This window comes from Nannospalax galili, unplaced genomic scaffold, assembly GCF_000622305.1.
Source record: "Nannospalax galili isolate Female #2095 unplaced genomic scaffold, S.galili_v1.0 scaffold300, whole genome shotgun sequence".
Classification (NCBI taxonomy): domain Eukaryota; kingdom Metazoa; phylum Chordata; class Mammalia; order Rodentia; family Spalacidae; genus Nannospalax; species Nannospalax galili.
Window position 1 is genome coordinate 1,183,983 of NW_008347322.1, and position 23,114 is coordinate 1,207,096.

Consider the following 23,114-nt stretch of genomic DNA (forward strand, 5'->3'; position numbering starts at 1 on the left):
GTCCATTTGAGGGTTACTGAGTGACACCACTACGTTGATGGTAAGCCTCAGGAAGGAGTTTGGTCTGCCCACACCTGGACGTTGGACTTGGACCCTTCTAAACTGGAAGAGAACAGGTGTCCCATTTTGCCACTGCCTGTGACCATGTGTGGGCCAACCCCAGAACACCCAGAAGAACCACATTCCTGTTTTCAAGAATCAGGAGGTTCAAACAAAGTGAATAGACCAAAAATGTGAAGTCTTGGACCCTCAGTCATCAGTGTCCCAGTGCCTCTCAAAGGGTGCACTCTGGGGCTGGGGAGACGCTTCAGTGAGCAAAGGACTTGGTACACAAGTACAAAGACTTGAGTTTGAATCCCTCAGAACCCAATCTGTGGATCTGGTCTGGGGGCCAAGGAGCTTCAAGAAGGGAGACTTTATTGCACAGATGTACACAGTACCACGCCACTGAGGGAGGCAACCAGGGCAGGCAGGGTCACATGGAGGAGGGTTGAGGGATGGTATGTCACCTGCAGGAGGGGCACAGTGGTCAAGGGACTCGTGCGAGCCTTGGGCTGCCATACGGCTGCTGATGGGTGAAGGGTCTTGCCACAAGTGTCTGAGCACCAAATCGGGGGCTCCAGAGGGAGCTTGGCCAAGTTCTGTCCTTCAGTTCGCAGGGCTGACCATGTGGGTGACAGGGTGGCACCATGTTGGAAACATAGGTGCATACCTTTGCATCTCTGCCGTGTGAGTTTATAGAATAACACTAAGCTCCCAAGCTACGCCAATTTCATTGACTGTAATTCACCAATTGCTCCTGATTTGGGTTAATAGATACGGCCACTGGCAATCACAGGTTCCTTCATTTCACTTTTTAATGATGGGTATTAACTCTCAGATTACATGTTACACTTCACACAGTGATACACATGTGGGCACACATAAACACATCTGTAGAATGGATTAGGAGTCTGCAGAGTTGGTGGGGAGGGGGATTATACTAGAATAGGCATGTCCACACCCATGGTCCTGGACTGAGTCAATGTATCGCTTTTCAGGGGTCAGGGGACCAGGGAGGTGAGGGCCTCGAGTCTATCGAGAGCTGGGCACATGGAGACAGCCGCTGTCCCCACAGGAGGTGTGTGCTGTGCAGGACGTGAGGCTCCCTCTGCTGGATTTGTCCATCTTTTGTTTTAAATTATTTTATCTGTTTTTTTATGTGTATGAGTGTGTTGCCTGCATGTACATTCGTGTACCCGTGTCGTGCAGTGCCTGCAGAGGACAGAAGAGGACGTTGGAGCCCCTGGAGTTAAGGATGGTTCTTAGCCTCCATGTGGGTGTTGGGATTCAAACCCCATCTTCTGCAAGATCAGCCAGTGCTCTTAACTGCTGATCCATCTCTCCAGCCCCTCATCTTTCTTATAAATGGCACTAAGTCACTCTGCTGGTTGGCAGACCTCAGGCTCAGAAAGTTCTCTCTTTCAGTCTTCAGCTGGCTCTGGAACCAAGGTGGTCGGCAGAGCTGTGATTTTTCTACCCCTAGTATCCAAACAGCCAGCTGTACAGGATACAGAGAGAAAAGGGTCCACAGAGTGCTTCATGGGAAAAGACATAGGGGCTTGCGACTGTCAGATCCACTAGCCACCATCAGTGTGATGCGCCTGTCATGGGAATGGTGACATTAGGAGCAGGACGGCTAGCGGTCAAGGATCTGAGATTACCCATAGAAGCTGAGCCACAGAGTTGGGGTCTGAGCCCAGGCCACAGAAGGCAGGAGGGCAGAGTACATGGCCCCAGAGTACTTGGGGAGTCTAGGCCAGGGAAGGGGTGAGGCTGACAGAGGGAAGACGATGATGGAGGGAGACTTTGTAGCCAGCTCCGTCTCCCAGCCCAGCTCTGAGCCACATCCTCCATCACGTTGGACTTCCTGGGCAGAATCAGCTTTTCCAATTGTGCTGTTTGGCCCAAGGAAGCACGAGGGCTGTTTTTGTCTCTCTGTGGACTAGGTGTCAGGGACACAAAGGGGTTTGCCTGCGTCCGTCAGACTTAGTGGAGAGCGGGAGGCATGACTGGAGTGCGTGAAGGAAGGAGCAGTCAGGGCTGGGTGCCCTCGTGTTGTAGGGGAGTGGGCAGGATAGCGGTGAGCGTCCACCAGGGGCTGGGGACCATGGTGGGATGGCGATGGTCATGACCTTGATGGGGAGACTCCACCATGGTGGTGGTGGAGATGGCAATGATGGTAAGAGTGCTGGTATGCTGGCAGGTAGGATCATGTGCTGGTGGTGGTTATGGTGGCTCTGTTGCTGCTGCTTGTCATGGTAGTGGTGGTAGTAGTGATAGCAATGGTTGGTGATGAAGATGATGGTGATAATGGTTGTAAAGGTAGCAATGGTGGTGGTCTAGCTGTGATGATTGTAATGGTGATGAAACCGATATTGCTGATGGCAGTGTTGTTTTGGCAATGCTGTTGGAGGTGATGATGTTGGTGATGGTAATGATAGTGACGTGATAATATTGATGATGGTAATGATGGTAGTGGTGGTGGCGGTGGTGGTGGTGGAGATGGTGGTGGTAGTGGTGGTAGTGATGGTATTGGTGTTGATTGTGGTAGTAATGGATGATGGTAATGATGGTAGTGGTGGTGGCGGTGGTGGTGGTGGTAGTGGTGGTAGTGATGGTATTGGTGTTGATTGTGGTAGTAATGATGGTGGTGGAGATGGTGATGGTGGTGGAGATGGTGGTGGTGGTGGAGGTGGTGATGGTGGAGATGGTGGTGATGGTGGTGGTGGTGGTGGTGATTGTGGTGGTGGTGATGGTGGTGATAGTGGAGATGGTGGTAGTGTTAGTGATGGTGGTGGTGGTAGTGATGGTGGTGGTAGTGATAGTATTGGTGGTGATTGTGGTAGTAGTGATGGTGATGGTGGTGGTGGTAGTGATGGTGGTGGTAGTGATGGTATTGGTGGTGATTGTGGTAGTAGTGATGGTGATGGTGATTGTGGTGGTGGTAGTGATGATGGTGGTGGTAGTGATGGTGGTGGTAGTGATGGTATTGGTGGTGATTGTGGTAGTAATGATGGTGATGGTGGTGGTGGTAGTGATGGTGATGGTAGTGATGGTATTGGTGGTGATTGTGGTAGTAATGATGGTGGTGGTGGTAGTGATGATGGAGATGGTGGTGGTGGTAGTGATGGTGGTGTAGTGATGGTATTGGTGGTGACTGTGGTAGTAATGTGGTGATGGTGGTGGTAGTGGTGGTGGTAGTGATGGTATTGGTGGTGATGGTGGTGGTGGTGATGATGGAGATGGTGGTGGTGGTAGTGATGGTGGTAGTAGTGATGGTATTGGTGGTGACTGTGGTAGTAATGATGGTGATGGTGGTGGTGATGGTGGTGGTAGTGATGGTATTGGTGGTGATGGTGGTGGCTGTGGTGGTCTTGGTGTGGTGTTGGAAATCATGGTGGTGTTGGTGGGGGTGTTGGTGATGGCGATAGTGATGGTGGTGGTGGTGTGGTGATGGTGGTGGTCACTCAGCCTTCCTCCAGGGCCCAGCTCTGAGCCACCTCTGTATGATGTCTTTGTATCTTGCACTCTTAAGCGGATCGTGGTAGTGGTGGTGGTAGTGATGGTATTGGTGGTGATGGTGGTGGCTGTGGTGGTCTTGGTGTGGTGTTGGAAATCATGGTGGTGTTGGTGGGGGTGTTGGTGATGGCGATAGTGATGGTGGTGGTGGTGTGGTGATGGTGGTGGTCACTCAGCCTTCCTCCAGGGCCCAGCTCTGAGCCACCTCTGTATGATGTCTTTGTATCTTGCACTCTTAAGGGGATCTCAAGGGACAGATAACAAGACATTTCTGACCACTTGGAACTGTTTCCTTGGTGTTCCTGTGAACAGAGTTCAACTCATTCTACTCAACTTGTGCTGAACCTCACAGAACAGCATATTCAGACCCCCCCTTTCCCCAGCTGTGGCCGGCACTGTTTGTCCATCCTATGGGTAAAAAATACCAAAACAAGGTTTTCAGTGTGACTTGTTTGGGCCCCTGAGAGCTTGAATGGGGAAACTGAGTGACCTGGCTTCAGGAAGCCTCTGAGGACAGCGTGGAGTGGCTCTGAGAGCAGGAGGAGCCTTGTGGCACCCAATTGCTCTGCTCTGGGCCTGTGGCAGAATCCTTTGGGCCACTGAGGAGGGTGCGCCTTGTATCTGTGAGGCCCGACTGAGTCTCTTTTCCTGGCAACTGTCAAGGCTGGACCCTGACGGCGAAACATGGCTTGGTGCAGTTTGAGAATGTGCCTGAGGTCACTCAGCATGGTGGGTTCAGATGGGAACCCAGCTCCAGAGTCCCAGCTGCCCTCCAACTCCACCTCCCTCCATCCATGACAACAAGCAAAGGAGCCTGGGACTTTATCCAGGCCACAGGTGCCTAGGCATGTTTTGCATGGATGGTGGAAAAGTGTGCCCCCACCCCCGCCATGGGGCATGGTTCTGGTGATAGCTTATGGCCAGGGAATGCGGCAGCGGGGACCTGAGGCTCTTGGTGCCTGTGAGCTGCTTCTCCCATAGCCTTGAACAAGAAAGCCTCATTTTCTCAACCCATTTGCCCCTGTCCATGTATGGGCATGAGGTGGTCTGGGCAAATTTCATTAATGAAATCTACAAGACTAGCAGTGGTCTGTAGGGATCCCTGCAGAGACCCTTTGGGTTGGAGGAGGTGTGGCAGTCACAGGGGTTGGGGGTGGGAGGCTGGTGTGTGCTGGGACGGGGAGGAGTGGGAAGGAAGGGAGCAGAGAGAGGCCCCCATGTGATCCGAGGGTTCATTGCAAAGCACTCAACTGTGCGTAAGCTCACTGCACAGCCCCCAGGGCTGCAGACTCTCCATCGCAAGCTTTGCAATTTCCTCGACTCATAAAGGTGTGGCAGTCACAGGGGTTGGGGGTGGGAGGCTGGTGTGTGCTGGGACGGGGAGGAGTGGGAAGGAAGGGAGCAGAGAGAGGCCCCCATGTGATCCGAGGGTTCATTGCAAAGCACTCAACTGTGCGTAAGCTCACTGCACAGCCCCCAGGGCTGCAGACTCTCCATCGCAAGCTTTGCAATTTCCTCGACTCATAACAGAGCGCAGCCTGGCTAAAACCTCATTATCGGTGGAGACAGAACTGACGCACTCAGCAAAATGCTCCGGGCTCCATGAGAGCAAAGGACAGCATGCTCCCCGCTGTGTCCAAACAGGGACGGACCAGTTTTCTGTAGGAAGATGGATCATTTGCTTGATGCCATGGATGTGGTCACATGGTCAGCAGAGTGGAGCAGCAATGATGACCAACAGGCATAGGGGTAGAGTCAGCAGGGTCCCAGCAAGCAGGCCTGTAAACGGGTGGTGGTGGTGGATGGCCATTATCAGAGTAGAGGTGAAATTTGAATGCTGAGACCTGCTTCTCCAGTTCTAGGTCATGGCATTTGGAATTAAACCAAATGATGGCACAGCTTGGCCTGGGGCTTGTGGGTGGAAGAGGAACAGGGTGGGCTGCTGTCCACCCCTGCATAGACCTATGTGGGTGACTGAACCAGTGACAGGGTGTCCTATGTGTGATGTGTGTGGCTTGACACTGGGGCCTTGGGCCACAAAGGAAGCAGCTCCAGTCGAGGGGGGGACCATGGAGTTGCAGGCAGTTTCCCTTGCTAGGCGGCCTGTGACAGTGGTCTCTCACCTCTCCAAGTCAGTTCATACACGTGTGTTATGGAGAAGAGAGGAGAGGAAGCCGTGCACTCATTTGGAGGTATAAGGACAGGGTTGGGTCAGGTGTTGAGACACGGTGTAGGGCTGGAGAGGGTCATTGTGAAACACTGGGCCTCGTCTAAGGCACATGGCACAGAGGTGGACACATGTGGGACTTTCTGTGCTCAATATGGGAGCTCAGGCTATCATATGGGATATGGAGAAAGGGCTCAGTACAGCCCTGAGGACTTACGAGCTGCTGTTGAAGGAGAGGACAGTGTCCTGGATGCCCTGGTGTCACCTCAGTGCTTTCTGTAGGTCAGCAACTTGCTGTATGCTAGGGACCTCCTGTGACATACATACAAGTACATGGATAGCACAGTGCACACCCAGACATACGCCAAAGCTGGCATACACATGCACATACCCATGTATGTGCACATAACCTGTGCACACATTCATGAACACACCAGACAACTGCAGATCCTACTGCTCGGCCTGCATTGGGCCCACAGGTGTGTGTGTGAGAGAGCGTTGGCAAAGCGGTCTCAGGGAAAAGCAAGTGCCGGGTCTTAAAGGACAACAGGTGAGATTTGTGCATCAAGTCTCCTCTTTAGCAGGGAGGGAGGGCAGGTCACACTGCACCACCCCACTGGTACCTGGCCTCTGCCTCTCTGGGGCAGGGCCATGTGCATAGAGGAGGGTGGATGTGAAATGGAGGTTGGAGGTTGAGTCTGAGGAAGCTGGAGGTTACGTCTGTCAACCAGGCCATCTCTGGGATGTGTGTGCCGGGACACATAGCAATGAGATGTGACACATTCAGGGAGTCCCAGTCAGTGATGGTCCAGACAACCAGTTTCATGCTGGGGCTAAGGGCCTGACTGTGTCCAGGGAGGAGCCATGGGCCAGTCCCCAAACAGCCAGCTACCTGTGGATGCCTGTGGTCAGAGTCCACCTTTAGGACAGCAACTGGAGCTGATGTTCCTGCTGTACCCCAGTGCCTCTGAAGCAGTTAGGTGCTGCCCATGAGCAGTTACAACCTGCTGCCAGCACTGTGCAGCTGAGGAGGGTCCTGGGGGTGCTGTAACCTTAGGCGTCTGTGTGGTCTCAAGTGGTGGGTGACACTGAGCCCCAGCTTGGGTTCTAGCTTCCTGCCCTGTCCCTACTGATTATACTGCTGGGCACCGAGGGGGTCTCGGGGGCTGCTTACCGGCCCCCAGCCCTGCATGTGCAAAGCCTGTATTTCCCCATAGCTCATGCTGAAAGAGGCCATTGTGTGAGCCTCGGGGATGTGGCATGAAGCCTGAGTTCCTAGCTTGAAATGTTGTGAAGATGCTGTCAATATGAGGCTCTAACCATCAGCTTAGCTTTGACAAGTAGTTTGTATCCAGCTGGGGCTCCCAGGAAGCTGCTAGAAGCCCTGCTGAGGCCTATGTGGCTGTACCCAGTGTCAATAGGGAGATCCTGTGAGACTGAGACCTCTGACGGGTCATCCGAGCCGTCCTGCTGAGTTGGCCAGTGTACAGGAAAGGGAGGACATTGAGGATCTCCTAGGCAATCTCATGATGACCCTGCACAGCTGTGCCCTGCTGGGGCTCCCTGCAGTGGGTGGCTGGCCCATAGTCCACATGTTCTTGGCCCAGAGAGAGACCAGCTGTATCAGGAAGCTCCAGAGGAATTCCTGAGCTCCCAAAAAAGGCAGGGAGGGGCCCACTTGCCCCAAGGGCTGCCCTTGAAGTCTAGTTTGCTCCTAGTTCCAGGAACCCCAGCCTCCCTAGTCCCACCATATTGGAGACTTCCAGCAGACCTGGATTTCTGTCAGCACACAGGTGTTTCTGTGGACAGGACAGCTGGCTGTCCTCCATCCATTGTGGTTTTATTTATTTATTTGGGACAGGGTCGTATGTAGCCCAGGCTGGACTCTAGCTTGCTATATAGCTGAGGATAACCTTGAACTTCTAATCCTCCTGCCATCTGTCATCTGCCTAGTGCTGAGATATAGGCATGGTGCTTCCAGACCTGGGTTATGTAGTATTGGAGGTCAAACCCAGGACTTTGGGTATCCTAGGCAGGCACTCTACCAACTAAGCCACATCCCTAATCCCTGTTTTTTTCTGTCGGTTGGTAATAGGTTCAGGAACTTGAAAGTAACTTAACACAAGTCCCCATACCCCACCCAATGCCACTGTCATTTCCCATGGCATCCCATCAGAGGTGCTCTTTCCCTGACAGGGCACCCCATTAGCGTCCACTCACCATCTGGTGTCTACCTCAGGCAGCTGACCAAGAAGCTGGACACCAGGCTCCAGCCACGGCCTGAGACTGTGGTTGCTCCAGGTTGGTGGTGGGGGCCCCTCCAAGCCCAGGGTGGATGTTCAGCCTTTTTGCCAGGCCAGCTCCCCCACAAAGTTTGGGAGAGGGGCGTGGAAGTGTCAAGGCGCCTCCTCCCCACCCTCACAGCCCCCTACCAGAAGCAGCGTGTGGCTTGAGAGCAGGTGTAGGCTAGGGAGAAGACCCTGTGTCCCATCAACCTGTTCTTATGCCCAGCATAGAGCTCCTTGCCTCGTTGGGCATGGGGTAGTTGAGGCCCCTCTTCCTGCCCTTCCTGTGCAGTGAAGAATTGCCGGATATGCCACACAGGCCCTGGACCAGGACCAGGTATAGAGGACTCGGAGCATGAGCCTTAGCAGCTGTACCCGTTTCCCCATTTCCACAGTCGGGATAGATAGACTCAGTCCTCTGAAGGAAAAGTCTAGAGAGAAAAGGGATGCACCTCCTGGTGTGAACATCCACTCGAGGAGTCTGTGGGTCAGAGGTGCTAAGAGCAGGCACTTGCAGAAGAGGATCTGAGTTGGGAAGAAGGAGCCTCCTGCTCAGCCTGACCAATTGCATGTCCGCCCGAAGGCCAGGGACCCAGGTGGGCTGAGGCCACATGAACTTGAGTTTCAGAGAAGATGGGCACATGGGAACACAGGGCTTTGTGTCAGTTCCCAAGGCCCTCTACTGGGCCTTGGAACCAGTGGTCATGTGCTGTGTGGGTGGCGTGTGCCCACACTTGGGGATAGTGAATCACCTTACACCTTTCATGACCACTATGCTTGGTCATGATGGAGTAGATACTTCTCCTTCCCAAAGTGCTTGGGTTGCCCAGAGACTGTAAGAGACAGTGGTCACGTGATGTGCCCGCTGCTAGACCCCAAAGACCCCCTCCCCCAGTGAGACACCATCTCCTGAGACTTCGCTTCCCTGTCCTATCAAATGTGTTTGGAGAGCATTTATTTACATGCCAAGCTGTCGACTGAAAGAAAATATTTTATTTGAATTGGATGAGATTTGAGCTAGAAGTCGTGTTGCTTAATGAAAATGTGTGGTTTTGATTCATCGTTCTGTCATGCAGCTGTTGTCTGGGGAAGAGTTTGAAACATAGGTCTCTGACATCCAAAGATGTGCAAGTGTGAGAGAAAGAGAGCCAGGGCAGGGGGCAGCTCTGCTGACCTCAGAGGAGGTGGAGTGCAGTGACGTGATCTGGAGAGAAGCTTCGCGGCTGGGTGGGGTCGCGGTCGGGGGGGACACATGAAATGCTGAGGAGTGCGGTAAGGCTCTCTCTTCTTTTCCCCTTCAACTGTCACCTCCCCGTTTGCTGCATTGGGGGCTGTGGAGCAGGGCAGCAGCAGGCAACTTTGGAAAGCTATTCTGTGTCCCCTGTCCCCCTGGGGGATGCAGCCCAGGGCTGGTCTAGGGAAGGAAGGAGGCCCTGTCCCTGCTCCTGTACTCCCAGGGATCAAGAATGAGCTGAGCTCTCACAGGTGGCCACCTTGTCCCCAGCTGCGTGCTGCATAACTGTCCTGCCTTATCTTGGAAGGGGGGTAGGGGCTGGGCTAGAGCAGTCCCCCTGAACTGTGATGCTGTGGGGTTGTGGGGGTGCAGGATGATGGGGAGCTGTTCTGTCTGCAGCCTGGGAGTTTGCCTTCTGAACCAGGGACAACTGGGAGTCAGGGGCAGTAGGCTCATGGGACCCAGGTCCTGGCCACTACCTCTGTGGCCCAGTCTCCTAGTTAGCTATAACTGTCAACTTGACAGAGCCTAGAGTCACCTGAGAAAGGAGTCTCAGTTGAGGGATTACTCAGATCAGGTTGGCCCATGGCCATGTCTACGGGAGATTGTCTTGATGTAGGAAGTCCCAGCCTACTGTGGGCAGCACTATTCCCTGGGAAGGCAGTCCTGAGCTATATAAACAAGGTAGTTCAGCATGAGCTTTTGAGTCCGCACACAGCATTCCTCCATGGTTTCTGCCATACTTCCTCACGGTGAGTTCCTGGTTAGAGGTCATTCTGTGTGGAATATAAGCAGGTCTGCCTGTAAGTTTTTGCTTGAGTTCCTGTCCTTGACCTCCCTCAGTGATAGACAGTGACCTGATAATGTAAGCCAGATAAAACCTTTCCTCCCTGGGGTTGCTTTTGGTTAAGAGTGTTTTATCACAGCAACAGAAAGAAAACTAGCACACCCTGAGGCGAGGCGCCGGTCCTGCTCCTGAGCCCAGCTCATCTGTCCAGTGGGGGTGACAGTCACATGAGTGAACAGACCCCTCATGTCCCCAGGCACCAGGCATGCCTCAGGAAGCTAGTCTCTCCACTTCCACAGAGGTTGAGGCTGGTGGCGGGTCAGGGGGTTGGCAGCTGGTCTCTGTGGTGGTCCTGGGAGGGAAAGGCCACCTGTCGGCCATGCCAGAGGCTGAGGTTAAACAGAAGAAGCCGCCACTCTGCACAGCCATCTAGGCAGACTCAGGTCTTTTTAGGGGTCCTCTGAGCACCTTGTTCATTATTTGGGGTTTTCAAACCCCAAATGAGACCATAAATGTGGCACTAAACTTCAGGGTTCAGGATTCAGGCCTCAGACTTTGATACAGCTGAAGACTGTACTCTGGTACTGTCGGCGAGCATCCCCACTTCAGCCCAGTGGTGGGCCAGTTTCCTCTCAGAAACTATGGAAGCCTCAGAGTCTGGCCAGAAAGGGACACGGAGACCCATTGGACGTTAGTGGAAGCGCAGCCATCTAGACAGACTCAGGCCTGACACACAGTTTGGGGAGAAGGTGATGTTATCAGGAGAGCACAAGGCAAGTCTGGTCCTGGGAGAATGTAGGCACTGTCATGCAGTGCAGCTGATCTGGGTTACAGCTGCATCCATAGTGTATGATGTAGTGGCCAGAACTTAGGAGGGGCTCAGTAGCTGTTGAATGAACAGGTGAATGGATGGATGCATGATCAGATGGTTGGCTAGTAGGTGGATGCATGGGTGGATGAATGGATGGATGAATGGATGGATGGATGAATAGATGGATGGATGGATGAATGAATGGATGACATGGATGCGTGGACACATGGATGATATGGATGGATGGTTGGACAGATGGGTGATATGCATGGGTAGATGAATGGATGGATGGACAGATGGACAGATGAATGAATGAATAACATACATGGATGGACGGACAGATGGATGAATGGATGGATGAATGGATGGATGAATGGATGGATGAATGGATGGATGGATGACATGGATGCGTGGACAGATGGATGATATGGATGGATGGTTGGACAGATGGGTGATATGGATGGATGGTTGGACAGATGGGTGATATGCATGGGTAGATGAATGGATGGATGGACAGATGGACAGATGAATGAATGAATAACATACATGGATGGACGGACAGATGGATGAATGGATGAGTAGATGAAGAAGAAGGATCTGGGTGCATTACCCACTGTAGTGACAGGAATGTGATACCTTCCCCTTCCCTTCTTGGGTTCTGCACTGTTCACTGTTGATCCCCTCTCTTTGGCCCTGTGGCCTGCCCTTTGCCCATCTTTCAGAAGCGTGTTGCTTGTATGGCTCTCTCACTGCCTCTCCATGTCTGTTCCTCATCCTGCCCGGGCCCTCTACTTCCTCCCTGCAACTCCAGACCCTGCTGTCCCTTTCGTGCTTTTCCCTCACAGTCACCCCTCACCGATCCCAAGATCTTTTATTGATCGCCTCGCGTGTACAGGGAGCTTGCCTGGAGGACTGCAGCCCCTCTAGTCTTACAAGGGGGGGATTATTATGTGCTCATTCTCATGGAGAGGAAGCAAGGCTTAGAGAAGCCCCTGCTCACACAGCCAGAAAGTGGCCAGTGAGTCGCTAGGCCTGGTCTGGCTGTATGCAGAGTGCTTTGCCCCTCTCCCATTGTGGCTTGGGTTCTTGTCCTCTCCCCCGTCTTCTATCCAGCTATGAACTGGTGGCAGAGGTGAGCACGGAAGCCTTCTCTGGTCAGTACTCCACACTGCCCTTACTAGTCTTTTGAGAGGAGGGCAGTCATTGAAATGAGACAGGAGCGGGCATGCAGAGCTCCTAGCCTTGAGTCCACACCCGACTTCTCAGGGTCACAGTCACCCATCGAGTGCCACCACAGAGCCGCCAGGACCAAGCGGAAAAGGCAAACTCATTGGCCACATAGTCCAGACAGAGGCCTTGGCAGTGGAGGAGGGGGAGGGGGAGAGGTCTATGCCTGGGATGGAGGGATGGCCGTGATGCCCTCTAGATGGGGCCCAGGCTCCTGGACCCACAGCTCACTGCAGGAGGGTTTCACAGGAGCCTCAGTCCCACCGTTAAATGTCACACATAATATATTTGGCACAGTCCTGGTTAGTAACAGTGGCATGGCAGGATGGGCTTCAGGCCCAGAGAACTTGCCACTTGGTGTAGCCCAGGGTCACCTTGCCCACCATCTCCAATGTGGCCTCCAAATGCCAGAATCTCCTGACAATTTTTTTCCCTCTCCTGAGTCCAAAGGGAGGAAGTGGTTGGAGCCTTCCTCGTAGGACACCTTAACAGGCCTCTCCCTACCTGCTGGGGACCCTGGGCCTCACTTTCCTTGACCACTGAATTGGGGTTGATAGGCGTACTGCAGAGGGAGGCCACAAGCAGTTTCATCACCTGTTCTTGATGGGCGAAAACACTCAGTCCTGATCACTGTCACCAGCAGTATCTGACGGGCCGCTCCCCTGCCTCAGGGCGGTTCCTGCTTCTACCTGGAGTGTCAGGCTGCTTGTCTTCTTGGTCTCTGTGGATGTGTTGTAGGACTTGCCTCTTACTCCCAGTAGCAGTCCTGTCACTCTTCCACTGTCCACACATCTCGGCGAAAGGAAAAGGGAATAAATGAGTCAGTGAGATGACTGCTCTGGGAGCAGGTGCCTCTTGACCAGATGGAAAGTTCCAGGATCAGTAGTGTGAGGTTGTCTGGGCTGTGGCTCGAATCAGTATTCATTTCCTTTTTGTGGTTAAGTAGTATTTCATTGTACGTGTCACTGCGTCTTGCTTGCCCATCATCTGTGGATGAACACTTGAAGAGTTCCCACTCTAGGGCTGGCGTGAACAATATTGCAGAATATATGTATATATGTGTGTATGTATATATATGGATTTTTGAGTCCCTTTATTCACCTTTAAGGGGTGAACCAATTTGGGGTAATTCTGTGTCCAATTGGGATTTCTGGGTCATATAGTAATTCTGTATTTAACTCAATGAAAACCCAAGCATTTCCTCTGAAAAAAAAAAAAAATCAAGCCCTGTGGTTGAGGGTAGTGGGGATGGGAAGTCTAGGATAGATGCATTTGCAGGGTGTGTTTCTTAACTACAGTAGTTCTGAGTGCTGAGCTGAGAAGTGCTCAACAGGTGTATGATAGATGGATGGATGAGTGGGTGGATGAATGGATGAGTGGGTGGATGGATGCGTTGGTCCTGACTGGATAGATGGATGGATGAGTGGGTGGATGAATGCATTGGTCCTGACTGGATAGATGGATGGATGAGTGGGTGGATGGATGGATGAGTGGGTGGATGGATGGATGAGTGGGTGGAGGGATGCATTGGTCCTGACTGGATAGATGGATGGATGAGTGGGTGGATGGATGCATTGGTCCTGACTGGATAGATGGATGGATGAGTGGGTGGATGGATGGATGAGTGGGGGGAGGGATGCATTGGTCCTGACTGGATAGAAGGATGGATAAGTGGATGGGTAGGTGAATATAGGGGTGGGTAAACAGATGGGTGGATGAAGGGATAGGTGGAGGGATGGAGGGATGGATAGATGGATGGATGAGTGGGTGGATGAATGCATTGGTCCTGACTGGATAGAAGGATGGATAAGTGGATGGGTAGGTGAATATAGGGGTGGGTAAACAGATGGGTGGATGAAGGGATAGGTGGAGGGATGGAGGGATGGATAGATAGATGGATGAGTGGATGGGATGAATGAGTAGGTAGATAGATGGAAGGGTAGGTAAGGGAATGGGTGGATGGGTTAAATAGATGATTGGGCGTCTGGATGGATGGGTACATGAATGGAAAAATCACTAGGTGAGCCAGCCTCGCTTGCGTAGCTCTTCAGAGCTGTATCCTCTGGGAGGAAGCACAGCCCTGTGGGCATCTTCCCTCAAGGTCCTGTCCTAGACTGCTCTCTGCTCTGAGGCATCAGGCTGGATCCTCCAGGTCCCCATGTAAACCTTGTGCTGTTCACTCATAAGCTTCTGCCCTTCTGCAGGGGGACATCCAGCAGCTGCTCTTCGTCTCGGACCACCGGGCTGCCTATGATTACTGTGAGCACTACAGCCCTGACTGTGACACTGCGGTCCCTGACACACCTCAGTCTCAGGATCCCAACCCAGATGAATATGTGAGTCACTTGTGGCTGGGCTCATGGTGGGGAGCATGGGCAGACCCTGGGATGGTATGGGGTAAGCAAGAGTGTGATTGTGAAGGGCTGCAGGAACCATGGGACACAGTTTTAAGTGAACTCATCAGGGAAGTGGTATGGGATGTTTGATCCACTTTACCACGCAGCGCTTCCTCAGTGATGGCGCCTCTCAAGGGAGCGTCATTAGCTACCATCTCCTCTGACCCTCCACACTTGTCCCTAGTTGAATGCAGCCAGGTCTCTCTTACCCTGTGGCTACAGCCTCCGGGGCTCTCCAGGGTTAGTCCCTCATGGGTGCCTGAAGTTTGCAAATAGGGAGTTGTCTAGGACTGTGCACTACAGCGGCCAGAGTAACAGTGACTGAAGGGCATCCGTGACTGCCCCTTCACCTTTCTCTCCGTGCCCCAGTCTGGTTGCTGAGTCACGCCACCCCTGCCCCTGTTCCAGTGACATCTTTGTTCATTCAGTTTACAGCTCCCCCTTATATTTTACTTATGCTTCCTCACACAGTCTGTGTCTGGTCAGACTTCTCTCTTGCGTCTCCACGCACTTTACTGCCTGTACCGTACTTTTCCTTGGGTCTCCCCTTTCCCACCACTGGTCAGAGAAGGTGGGGGGCTTTCAGGGGGCTGTAGGATCCCCTGGCCCAAGCCACAGCCCACAAATCCCAAGACTGGTGCTGGGTGGAGCTCCTAGGCCAGTTCCCTTCAGGTCCTGACTCATCTGAGGACAGCGTACCTGCTCTGTGACCCCGAGTCCTTCCTGCTGTGTCCTCACATTTTGGGGACTGAAGGTCAAGTTTGGATGATGGCTGTGGCCAGGGGAAGCCGTACTTTGTCTGGGTGTCGTTGCTCTGGTTCCTACGGGTCAGATATTAGCACTTTTAGGGTTCAGTTTTCTTTGACTTCTACTGGGGTCATCCATCCCAACTCTGGGCTTCTCTTCTGGGGCTCACTCAGCTTCCTAGGGAGTGGCTGGGGGGAGAGTCCCATCCAGGGTCCTGCTTGGCTTGGGCTGTGCCTCATGGTGTCTACTCTCCTGGCCAAGCTAGGGCAAGCAGGCTGCGCTGGTAATATACCTCTCTCTTTCTTCACATGGCTCCCATCAATTTCAGTATCCGGAAGGAGAGGGAGAGGGTGAGACCTATTACTACGAGTACCCCTATTACGAAGACCCCGAAGACCCTGGGAAGGAGCCTGCCCCCACACAGAAGCCAGTGGAAGTCACCAGAGAAACCACAGAGATTCCTGAGGTCTGAGCTAGACTGGGGCTAGGCTGGGCCGGCTCCTGGTCTCTCAAGGTCATGGAGCAGGGGACGGGGAGGGCCAGAGGCTGTGAACATGGTGGCACGTGCCTGTCATCCTAGCACTTGGGAAACTGAGGCAGACCGATCATGAGCTACACAGGCAGATTCTGAGAAAACACAACCCTACACAAAGAGGAAGGGTGTGGAGATGGCTAAGAGGTTAAAAGCACTGGTTGCTTATCCATGGAGACCTGAGTTCAAATTCCCAGCAGCCACGCTTTGGCTTTAACCCCAGAGTTGCTAAGGGGGGTGGGGGTGGAAGTGGAGGAGACAGGAGGATCCCTGGGGACTGCTAATGGTCAGCCTAGCTCCAGGTTCAGTGAGAGACCCTGTCTCAGAGGAATAAAGTAGACACCTAACATCCTCCTCTGTGAACAGGAACATACACCTGCCCACATATGTGCACATACGGCACATATGCGTATATACAAGACACACATGAAAATAAAAGTTTTTTCAAAACCAAGAAGCTTGAGCTGTGGTTGGCCCTTTCCCGGTATCCCTGGGTGGTCCTCCATTCCCCAGATCCTTCCTGCCTGGATCCCCTGGGCTGGTTGCTTCCCTCCCTCCCTTGTCTGCCTTCCTCCCAGGGACAAAGGGCTCTGTGCCTGAGCTGTCGGGCCTTGGCTGAACCCCAAATCCATACTCCACATCTTACTCCTCAAGGATGCCTGGCTGGGTCCTTGGTAAATCCTGGATACAGGCACCCTGACCACCTCTCTCTACCCTTGGCCCCCAGGAACAGACCCAGCCTCCATCAGAAACCCCTACGGTACCAGACACCAGTGACAGGGTGGGCAAGGAGGATAACCCCGGCATCGGGGACTATGACTACGTGCCCATTGACGACTACTACACACCCTCCCCGTATGATGATTTTGGCTATGGCGAGGGCGTGGAGAACCCCGACCAGCCCACCGACCCCGATGCAGGGGCCGAGGTTCCCACCAGCACTGCGGTCACTTCCAATGCCTCCAATGTAATTGCTTTTCTTCCCATTTGGTGTGAGGCAGGGGCAGGGGTTGGGCAGGGCTGAGGACAAGGGTTGGGACAGAAGGGAGGGTAGGGGCTGGGAGCTGGGCCAGGGGCGAGGGCAGAGGTGGGGGCTGGGCCAGGGGTGAGGGAAGAGGTGGGGGCTGGGCCAGGGGTGAGGGCCGTGGCTCTAGATTGTTTCTGAGCTTCTGTTTCCTCTGCCTCCCCCTTGGGTGTCCTTGGGTGCCTCCCCATGCCCACACCCCCACACCCTGACTCCTGAGTCCTCTGCGGCAGGTTGAGTACAGGTTAGAAGTCCTGTCTTTCTCACTTTGTCAGTTTTCTCCTACCACGTGGGCAGAATGAAGTGCCCTTGTAGGCTCAGGTGGGATTGGATGAGCAGATACCTGCCTGCAGACAAGCCCTGCCCGTAGCTGGGCAGTGAGATCTGGACAAACACAGACAAACAGGAGGAGTTGGTTAACAGACAGTAGACCTCATCAGCAGGTGAACTGGCTTGAAATCTCCGCCAGTGGTGTTTGGGAGCTTAGCCAGCCTCTGCTGAGCTCTGAGTTCTTCCCAGCATGGCTCTGATAATGTTACGGTTTTGGCTTGGGGTAGATTCTATCTGCTCATGGCCCAGAGCATATGCTCAAAGGAGCCTTCCTCACAAGGTGCTGATCTCTTTAACTGCCAGAGAGAGAGCCCAGGGCTCCAGTGCGCAGGCCCCTGATGATCCCCAACTGAACGCAGACCTCTCAGGTGTGCAGCATGGCTAGGAGAGGTGCCACGACTCCGTCCTGCCGTAGCTTGTTATAGAACGTCCCCCATGGCAGTTGGGAGGTGTGCAGAGAGGCTCTGGAGGCTACAGGTCAGCCCCCATGTAAGCCTCTGCTCTGGAGTCTGTGGTGGGGCCACTGGCCACCATGTGCGGGAAGTGCTGGGCCCAGTGCCCACCAGGCAGAGCCTGCGCATTGGCGTAGTCCTCCCTGGGTCACCCTGATTTTGTCCTCCACCTGCAGCCAGCTTCGTCTCCAGGGGAAGGGAATGATGACCTGGAAGGTGAGTTTACTGAGGAAACCATCAAGAACCTGGACGAGAATTACTATGATCCTTACTTCGACCCTGACTCTGACTCCAACGTCTCCCCATCGGAGATTGGGCCAGGCATGCCAGCCAACCAGGACACCATCTACGAGGGGGTGAGAGGCACGGGCTCTGCTCTGCATGGGGGCATCAGGGTGGTGGACAAGGACCGGAGTTTCCGGAGCTTTGGGGTCCACAAAGTGACTCATTTTTAAAACCTCTCTTGCTTCTCTGACTTCCGTTATGGTCACTTGTACCTTGTGGGCCGACTGTCTTGGTACGTACGTGACTGGGGACAGTGAGAGCAGAGTCCGTGCCATTGGTTACACTCCTCCGGGGCCTGAGGGACGGTGTCCAGGCCTAGAGAGTGCCCTGGATTTGCTAGGCGGCATAGATTTTGTGTCATATGTCTTTCCCTCCCTCCTCCCTCATTCTTTCTCTCCTGTATCTTATCACCCCCAGATTGGAGGTCCGCGGGGCGAGAAAGGTCAAAAGGGAGAACCGGCGATCATCGAGCCGGTAAGGACGTTCTTACTGAGTCTCTGAGCTGAGGTGTCTCTGCTTCCGGGTTCATGTGCATTTTGTAGCATGTGACCAGAACTGTGAGATCCTGCTGTCTGCTCACAGGCCCCTAGAGAAGCTACCCCACAGGCTGTATCACAGCTACTTGGGAGTGGCCATGAGGAGGGAGAATATTCTAGATCTCAGTTGAGATGCTGGGCCATGTGTGGGTCACAAGAGTCTGTAGGGCAGAGAATGAAGGAGGTCAGAGCAACCCCAGATAGGACCAAACCCTTTTAGGGTCCTAGGAGGCGCACGTAAGAGGGTTAGCAGCACGGATTGAGGACTGGGTCCTGGGCTCCTAGTGTAGGTGGCTGTGGGAATTGTTAAGGGCTTCATCTCTTCACACCTGAAGGGTCCTTTTGAAGTCTCCATTTGCATCCCTGTTGTTGAGATGGGGGTGACCTGAAGCCTTGTCACGGGAATTCCCCCTTGCATAAAGCCCCACTGCGTTAGGCAGCAGGTTCCTGGGTAAGTTAACACCGGGGTCTGTAGAACGTGTGGTCGGGTACAGCATAGCCTACTGTCCATGCTCCTCCACTGGGTTTAGTGGGGCCCTGCCTTTGCTGGCTGTCCTTGCCCCTCTAAGTACTGTGGCCTGTTTGGGAGCCCCAGGCTCCTCCCCATGGTTCTAAACCTGTGGAGGTTAGAGCCTTGATCCTGTAGGGGAGAAAGTTGTGTGATCAGCTGGGCAGGTTGGGCCTGGGAGTGTGGGAGGAGCCAGCTGCTGAGGTCTGCCTGGCATATCTTTTGAGTGCCCAAGGGAGAAGGTGCTGGGCCTGTATGGTGGCCGTCTCAGGGCTGGGCAGCTGTCCCTCTACTGCCAGGACTCCGTCTGAGCCCATGACCTGACCTCAGGGTTCCCTGGGAGGAAAAACCAGCCTTTTGGGGGGATCCTACCCTCCTGCCGAGGAGGAGCCTTGCCTGCTAGTGCTCCCCTTGAAGAACCCAGCAGAGTGTCCTGGCTTGGCCCCTTTCCTGGCATAGGGAAGCCTTGGAAGGAAACGTCTTGCTGGCGTTCCAAGGGCTCTGCACCTCCCCTCAATTCTCACTTCCCTTTGACTGTGAGCCCTGAGAACACATATCTTCCCAGATACACAGCCCTCTGTGGTCAGGGGAGATTGCATTTATCTAAGGCCATGGGGTCAGAGAGTGAAGGGAAGGGCTACAGAGCATGAGGGTCGCATGGCTCTAGCCCTTGCTCAGCCCTATGCAACATCTCGACCCAAGACCATATATAAGGAGAAGGGCATTCCTGAACAGGAGCATGTTAGCGGACTGTGGCAGGCTCAGCCCCAAGCATTTGTCTGGGGCTTGTTCCAGTCCTCGCCAGACAGGATCAGCAGCACACGAGGCCTCTCTAGGGAGCTGGACCTTCCCTCCAACACCACCTCAGCTGAGCTCAGTCCCAGGTGGACTTGAGAGTGACACAAGGCTCCTCTGGTGGGATCCCTCTTGCCTTTGCCTCAGTTAAAAAAAAAAAAAAACACCTTGCCTGGGTAGGATAGTGAGATCCCAGGGTACCCAAGGCTCCGTGGGCCTCAAGGTGCTCCCTGCTTCAGAAGGAGCTAGGTAGCATCTTTGAATAAATAAACCTTGGGTCAGGGTGTCACACCAGCTCCAGGAGGAGGGAGAGGCATAGAGAGGGTCCCAGCTGCAGGCCTATACCGAAGGAGGCTGTGGGTGAGGGTGGGCCAGAGATGGACTGAGAATGTGGAGGCGGTCCGATAGACATGTCATCTCTGGACAACCCAGCTCCTATTCTCTGGGAACAGCACAAGTCATCTGGATTCAGTTACAGAAAGACTTGCACCCCCACCCGATGCTCGCGTCTTCCCAGCCCCCTCAGAGAGTCCATAGGGCCTTTTGCCAGTCCCCGTGGAGAGATAGCGTACAGTTGGAACTGTCAACCTGGAGTGCTGCCAGGTGTCCTCAGCATCTTAGATGTACATGAGCAGATGGTGGCCTAGGAGGCTGCTGATACAATCCTCGCCCTGTGTGGAGATAGCTGCTGCTCCCCCACCCCCATCTCCTGCACCTGCCCCACAGGATGGGCTAGCTGCAGCTGCTGAACATAGCATCGGTCCCTCCTCTGCATCCAGAAGGGACATGGCTGGTCCTTTTCTCTCAGCTCCTCTAATTTGTCAGCAAGAACAGGGGCTCTTTAAAAGGACAGAACCCACTTTGCAGGCAGGGCAGATCCAGCACATCCCTGGTGTCAGTCTATACAGGCTCAGGGACCAGTAAGCCCTGACTTGATGCCTTGCGCCTGGTAGGCAGCCACCAGGAGCCCTAAGCCACCTGCTCTGCCTTGCTGGGTTATCATTACCTTTGGTTTTTTTCTTGAGACAGGGTCTCATGTAGCCCAGGCTGGCCTTGAACTTGCTATATAGTTGAGGATGACCTTGAACTCCTGATTCTCCTGTGGGGGTGTGTCAAACTCAGGGCTTTGTGTATGCTCGGCAAGCACTCTATCAGTTGAGCTATAGCTCCAGCCCCGTCACTGATTTTGTATAGTCTTCCAAGCAGCGGGGCAGAGCTCCAGTAAGGATGGTTTGGGAGCTGGGTTGGTCACATGTGCCTGTGGTACCAGCACTTGGGAGGCTAAAACAGGAGGATCCGAGTTCCAGACCAGCCTAGGCTATGGAATGAGACTTTCTCTTAAAAAACGAAAATGAAACAATTATCTTGAGTGTGACCAAGAGTGAGATCTTTTATTTCTGGTTTTTTATTTAATCGTATGTGTTTTGGATGACGAGAATATGATTTTTTTCTTTTACTATTTTGAGTGTGTGATATATGTATGTATTAATATGGTTATGTGCATGCCTCTGTGTGTGTGTGTGTGTGTGTGTGTGTGTGCTACATGCATGTGTATGCTGTCAGAGCCCCAAAGCTCTGTAGCTATAGATAGTTAGGAGCTCTCTGACGTGGGTACTGGGAAACAAACTCGGGTCGTCTGGGAGAGCAGCAAGTGCTCTTAACCACTGAGCCGTCACTCCAGCTCCTTTACCTCATGTTTTGAGAGAGGCTCTCATGAACCTGGAGCTCACCAGTTGTCTAGACTGGCTGTTCATTAACGTCACGGATCCGCCTGTCTCCAGGAACAGGTACATGCCTGGCTTTTATGTGGGTGCTGGGGATGTGAACTCAAGTCCTCGTGCTTACACAGCAGACACTGTCGTAACTGAGCCGTCTATCTAGGCCCTGAGTATAGTGCTTTGACATGCTTACCCTGAGATCTGTGTACACAGTGAGGAGCTGAATCTCACACCCTGTGTCTCATCTACTCTGTGTGTGCATGTGTGTGCGTGTGAGCATGTATGTGAGTGCATGTGTGTGGGGGGGGGCGGGTTGGGAGGTAAGAGTGGCTGAGATCATCTCCAGCAGGTTCCTGATACATAAGGCCCTGTCATTAGCTACAATGACACTTCTCCTGTAGTTCCAGTGTATTTGGGAAGCAGATATGGAGTGGTGAGGTACAGGACAGGGCCAGCATGCCTCAGAAGGCCAGAGGCCAGACCCTGGATGAGCTCCAGCCTCCCTTCACTGGGCTGTTCTTCCAGACGCCCTCCTTCCTTTCCATACTGACCTGGGCTCAGCCTCCCATGAGCGCCCACAGCGCTGGCCCCACTCTCCAGAACAAAAGTGTGTGTGTCTGGGAAGACAGCTGCTGTCCCTTGGGCCCTGCCAGGGCCAGTGGTCCCCCTTAATTCCTGCTGCACTTCTGAGCCCTCCCAGATGCCTAACAGAGGAAACAGGAAGCGGGGAAGATGAGCTGCTTGGATGAGCTCTCTGTGTACATCACATGCACAAATATTTCTCTGAGCACACATCTGTGTAAACACAGCATACAACTTCCCAGCAATTGGGAGCCCTCGTAGGCAGGGTGGAGGAGGCTGGGGGAGGGGGTAACGCTGCGGCCAAGTGTGCCTCACCCCTCCACACTCCTTAGCCATGGTGACCAGCCTGCTAGGGCCTCACACCTCCATCTTTCCACTTGTTGGTAGTAAGCCCGCCGTTGACGAGAGGGCCACATGCTTTCAGTGGCACACCTGGGCACCCGTTATCTCTGCAGAGCAGCCATTCTTGTTTTCCTTTGACCAGGGGTCTAGAGAGGAACCTGACCCGTGGACAAGGTCTCCAGCCCTTTCACCCCACTCCTGTTCCTGTGGTCTTGAGAACCACCAGTGAGCGGGACATGTCTGGGCACGCTGTGCATGTGGCTAGCCCATGCAGCTGGGAAATGTGGCTTGCAAGTGCAGAAGCCTGACAGGAACTTGCAGACACCCGCCCAAGGCTGGCCTGGACTCTGGGGACAAGCCCACAGGGTTATAACTGTGTGCATCACTCCACAAGCAGAGACTCGTACAGTGGAGACCCCGAAGTGGGCTTGGGACCCACAACATTCAGGATGGGTGGGGGTAGGGAGACAAAGAGAAGTTGTGGGGGGGTGGGTCGGTCCAGAAATGCAGATCCCAGAGTAGGAAGCTCTTTCTTCTGGGACAGGGCCAAGGGGTCACTAGGAGGCAGGAAAGAAGGCTTTTCCCCGATTAAACACAGTGAGGCCTGTGGGTCTAGTGTCAGGGTGGGGCCTGATTTCAGGGATAAAGGGTGGGAAGGGGGCTGCTGTGGGGAAGGCGACCTTGGCAGGCAATTATCCCTCTAGATACTGTTGGGCACTTAGGAGGAGATGTGGCTCACCTGCAGAGAACAGGGACTGAGTGTTCTCCTGTCTAGAGCAGGAGTCCTGCCCGCAC

At 53.7% G+C, this 23,114-nt stretch overlaps 1 protein-coding gene across 3 annotated transcripts in view; it reads left to right on the plus strand.

Annotated features, from left to right (window-relative positions):
- The window catches only part of Col5a1 (collagen type V alpha 1 chain), a 166,090-nt gene that overhangs the window by 54,173 nt on the left and 88,803 nt on the right, over positions 1 to 23,114 (plus strand). For all 3 annotated transcript variants that reach the window (XM_008843928.3, XM_029568755.1, XM_017800837.2), the window contains exons 5-9: positions 14,277 to 14,408; positions 15,544 to 15,681; positions 16,475 to 16,714; positions 17,730 to 17,909; positions 18,256 to 18,312. In XM_008843928.3, coding sequence (XP_008842150.1) covers positions 14,277 to 14,408; positions 15,544 to 15,681; positions 16,475 to 16,714; positions 17,730 to 17,909; positions 18,256 to 18,312 — 747 coding nt within the window. The remainder of the gene's footprint in view (positions 1 to 14,276; positions 14,409 to 15,543; positions 15,682 to 16,474; positions 16,715 to 17,729; positions 17,910 to 18,255; positions 18,313 to 23,114) is intronic.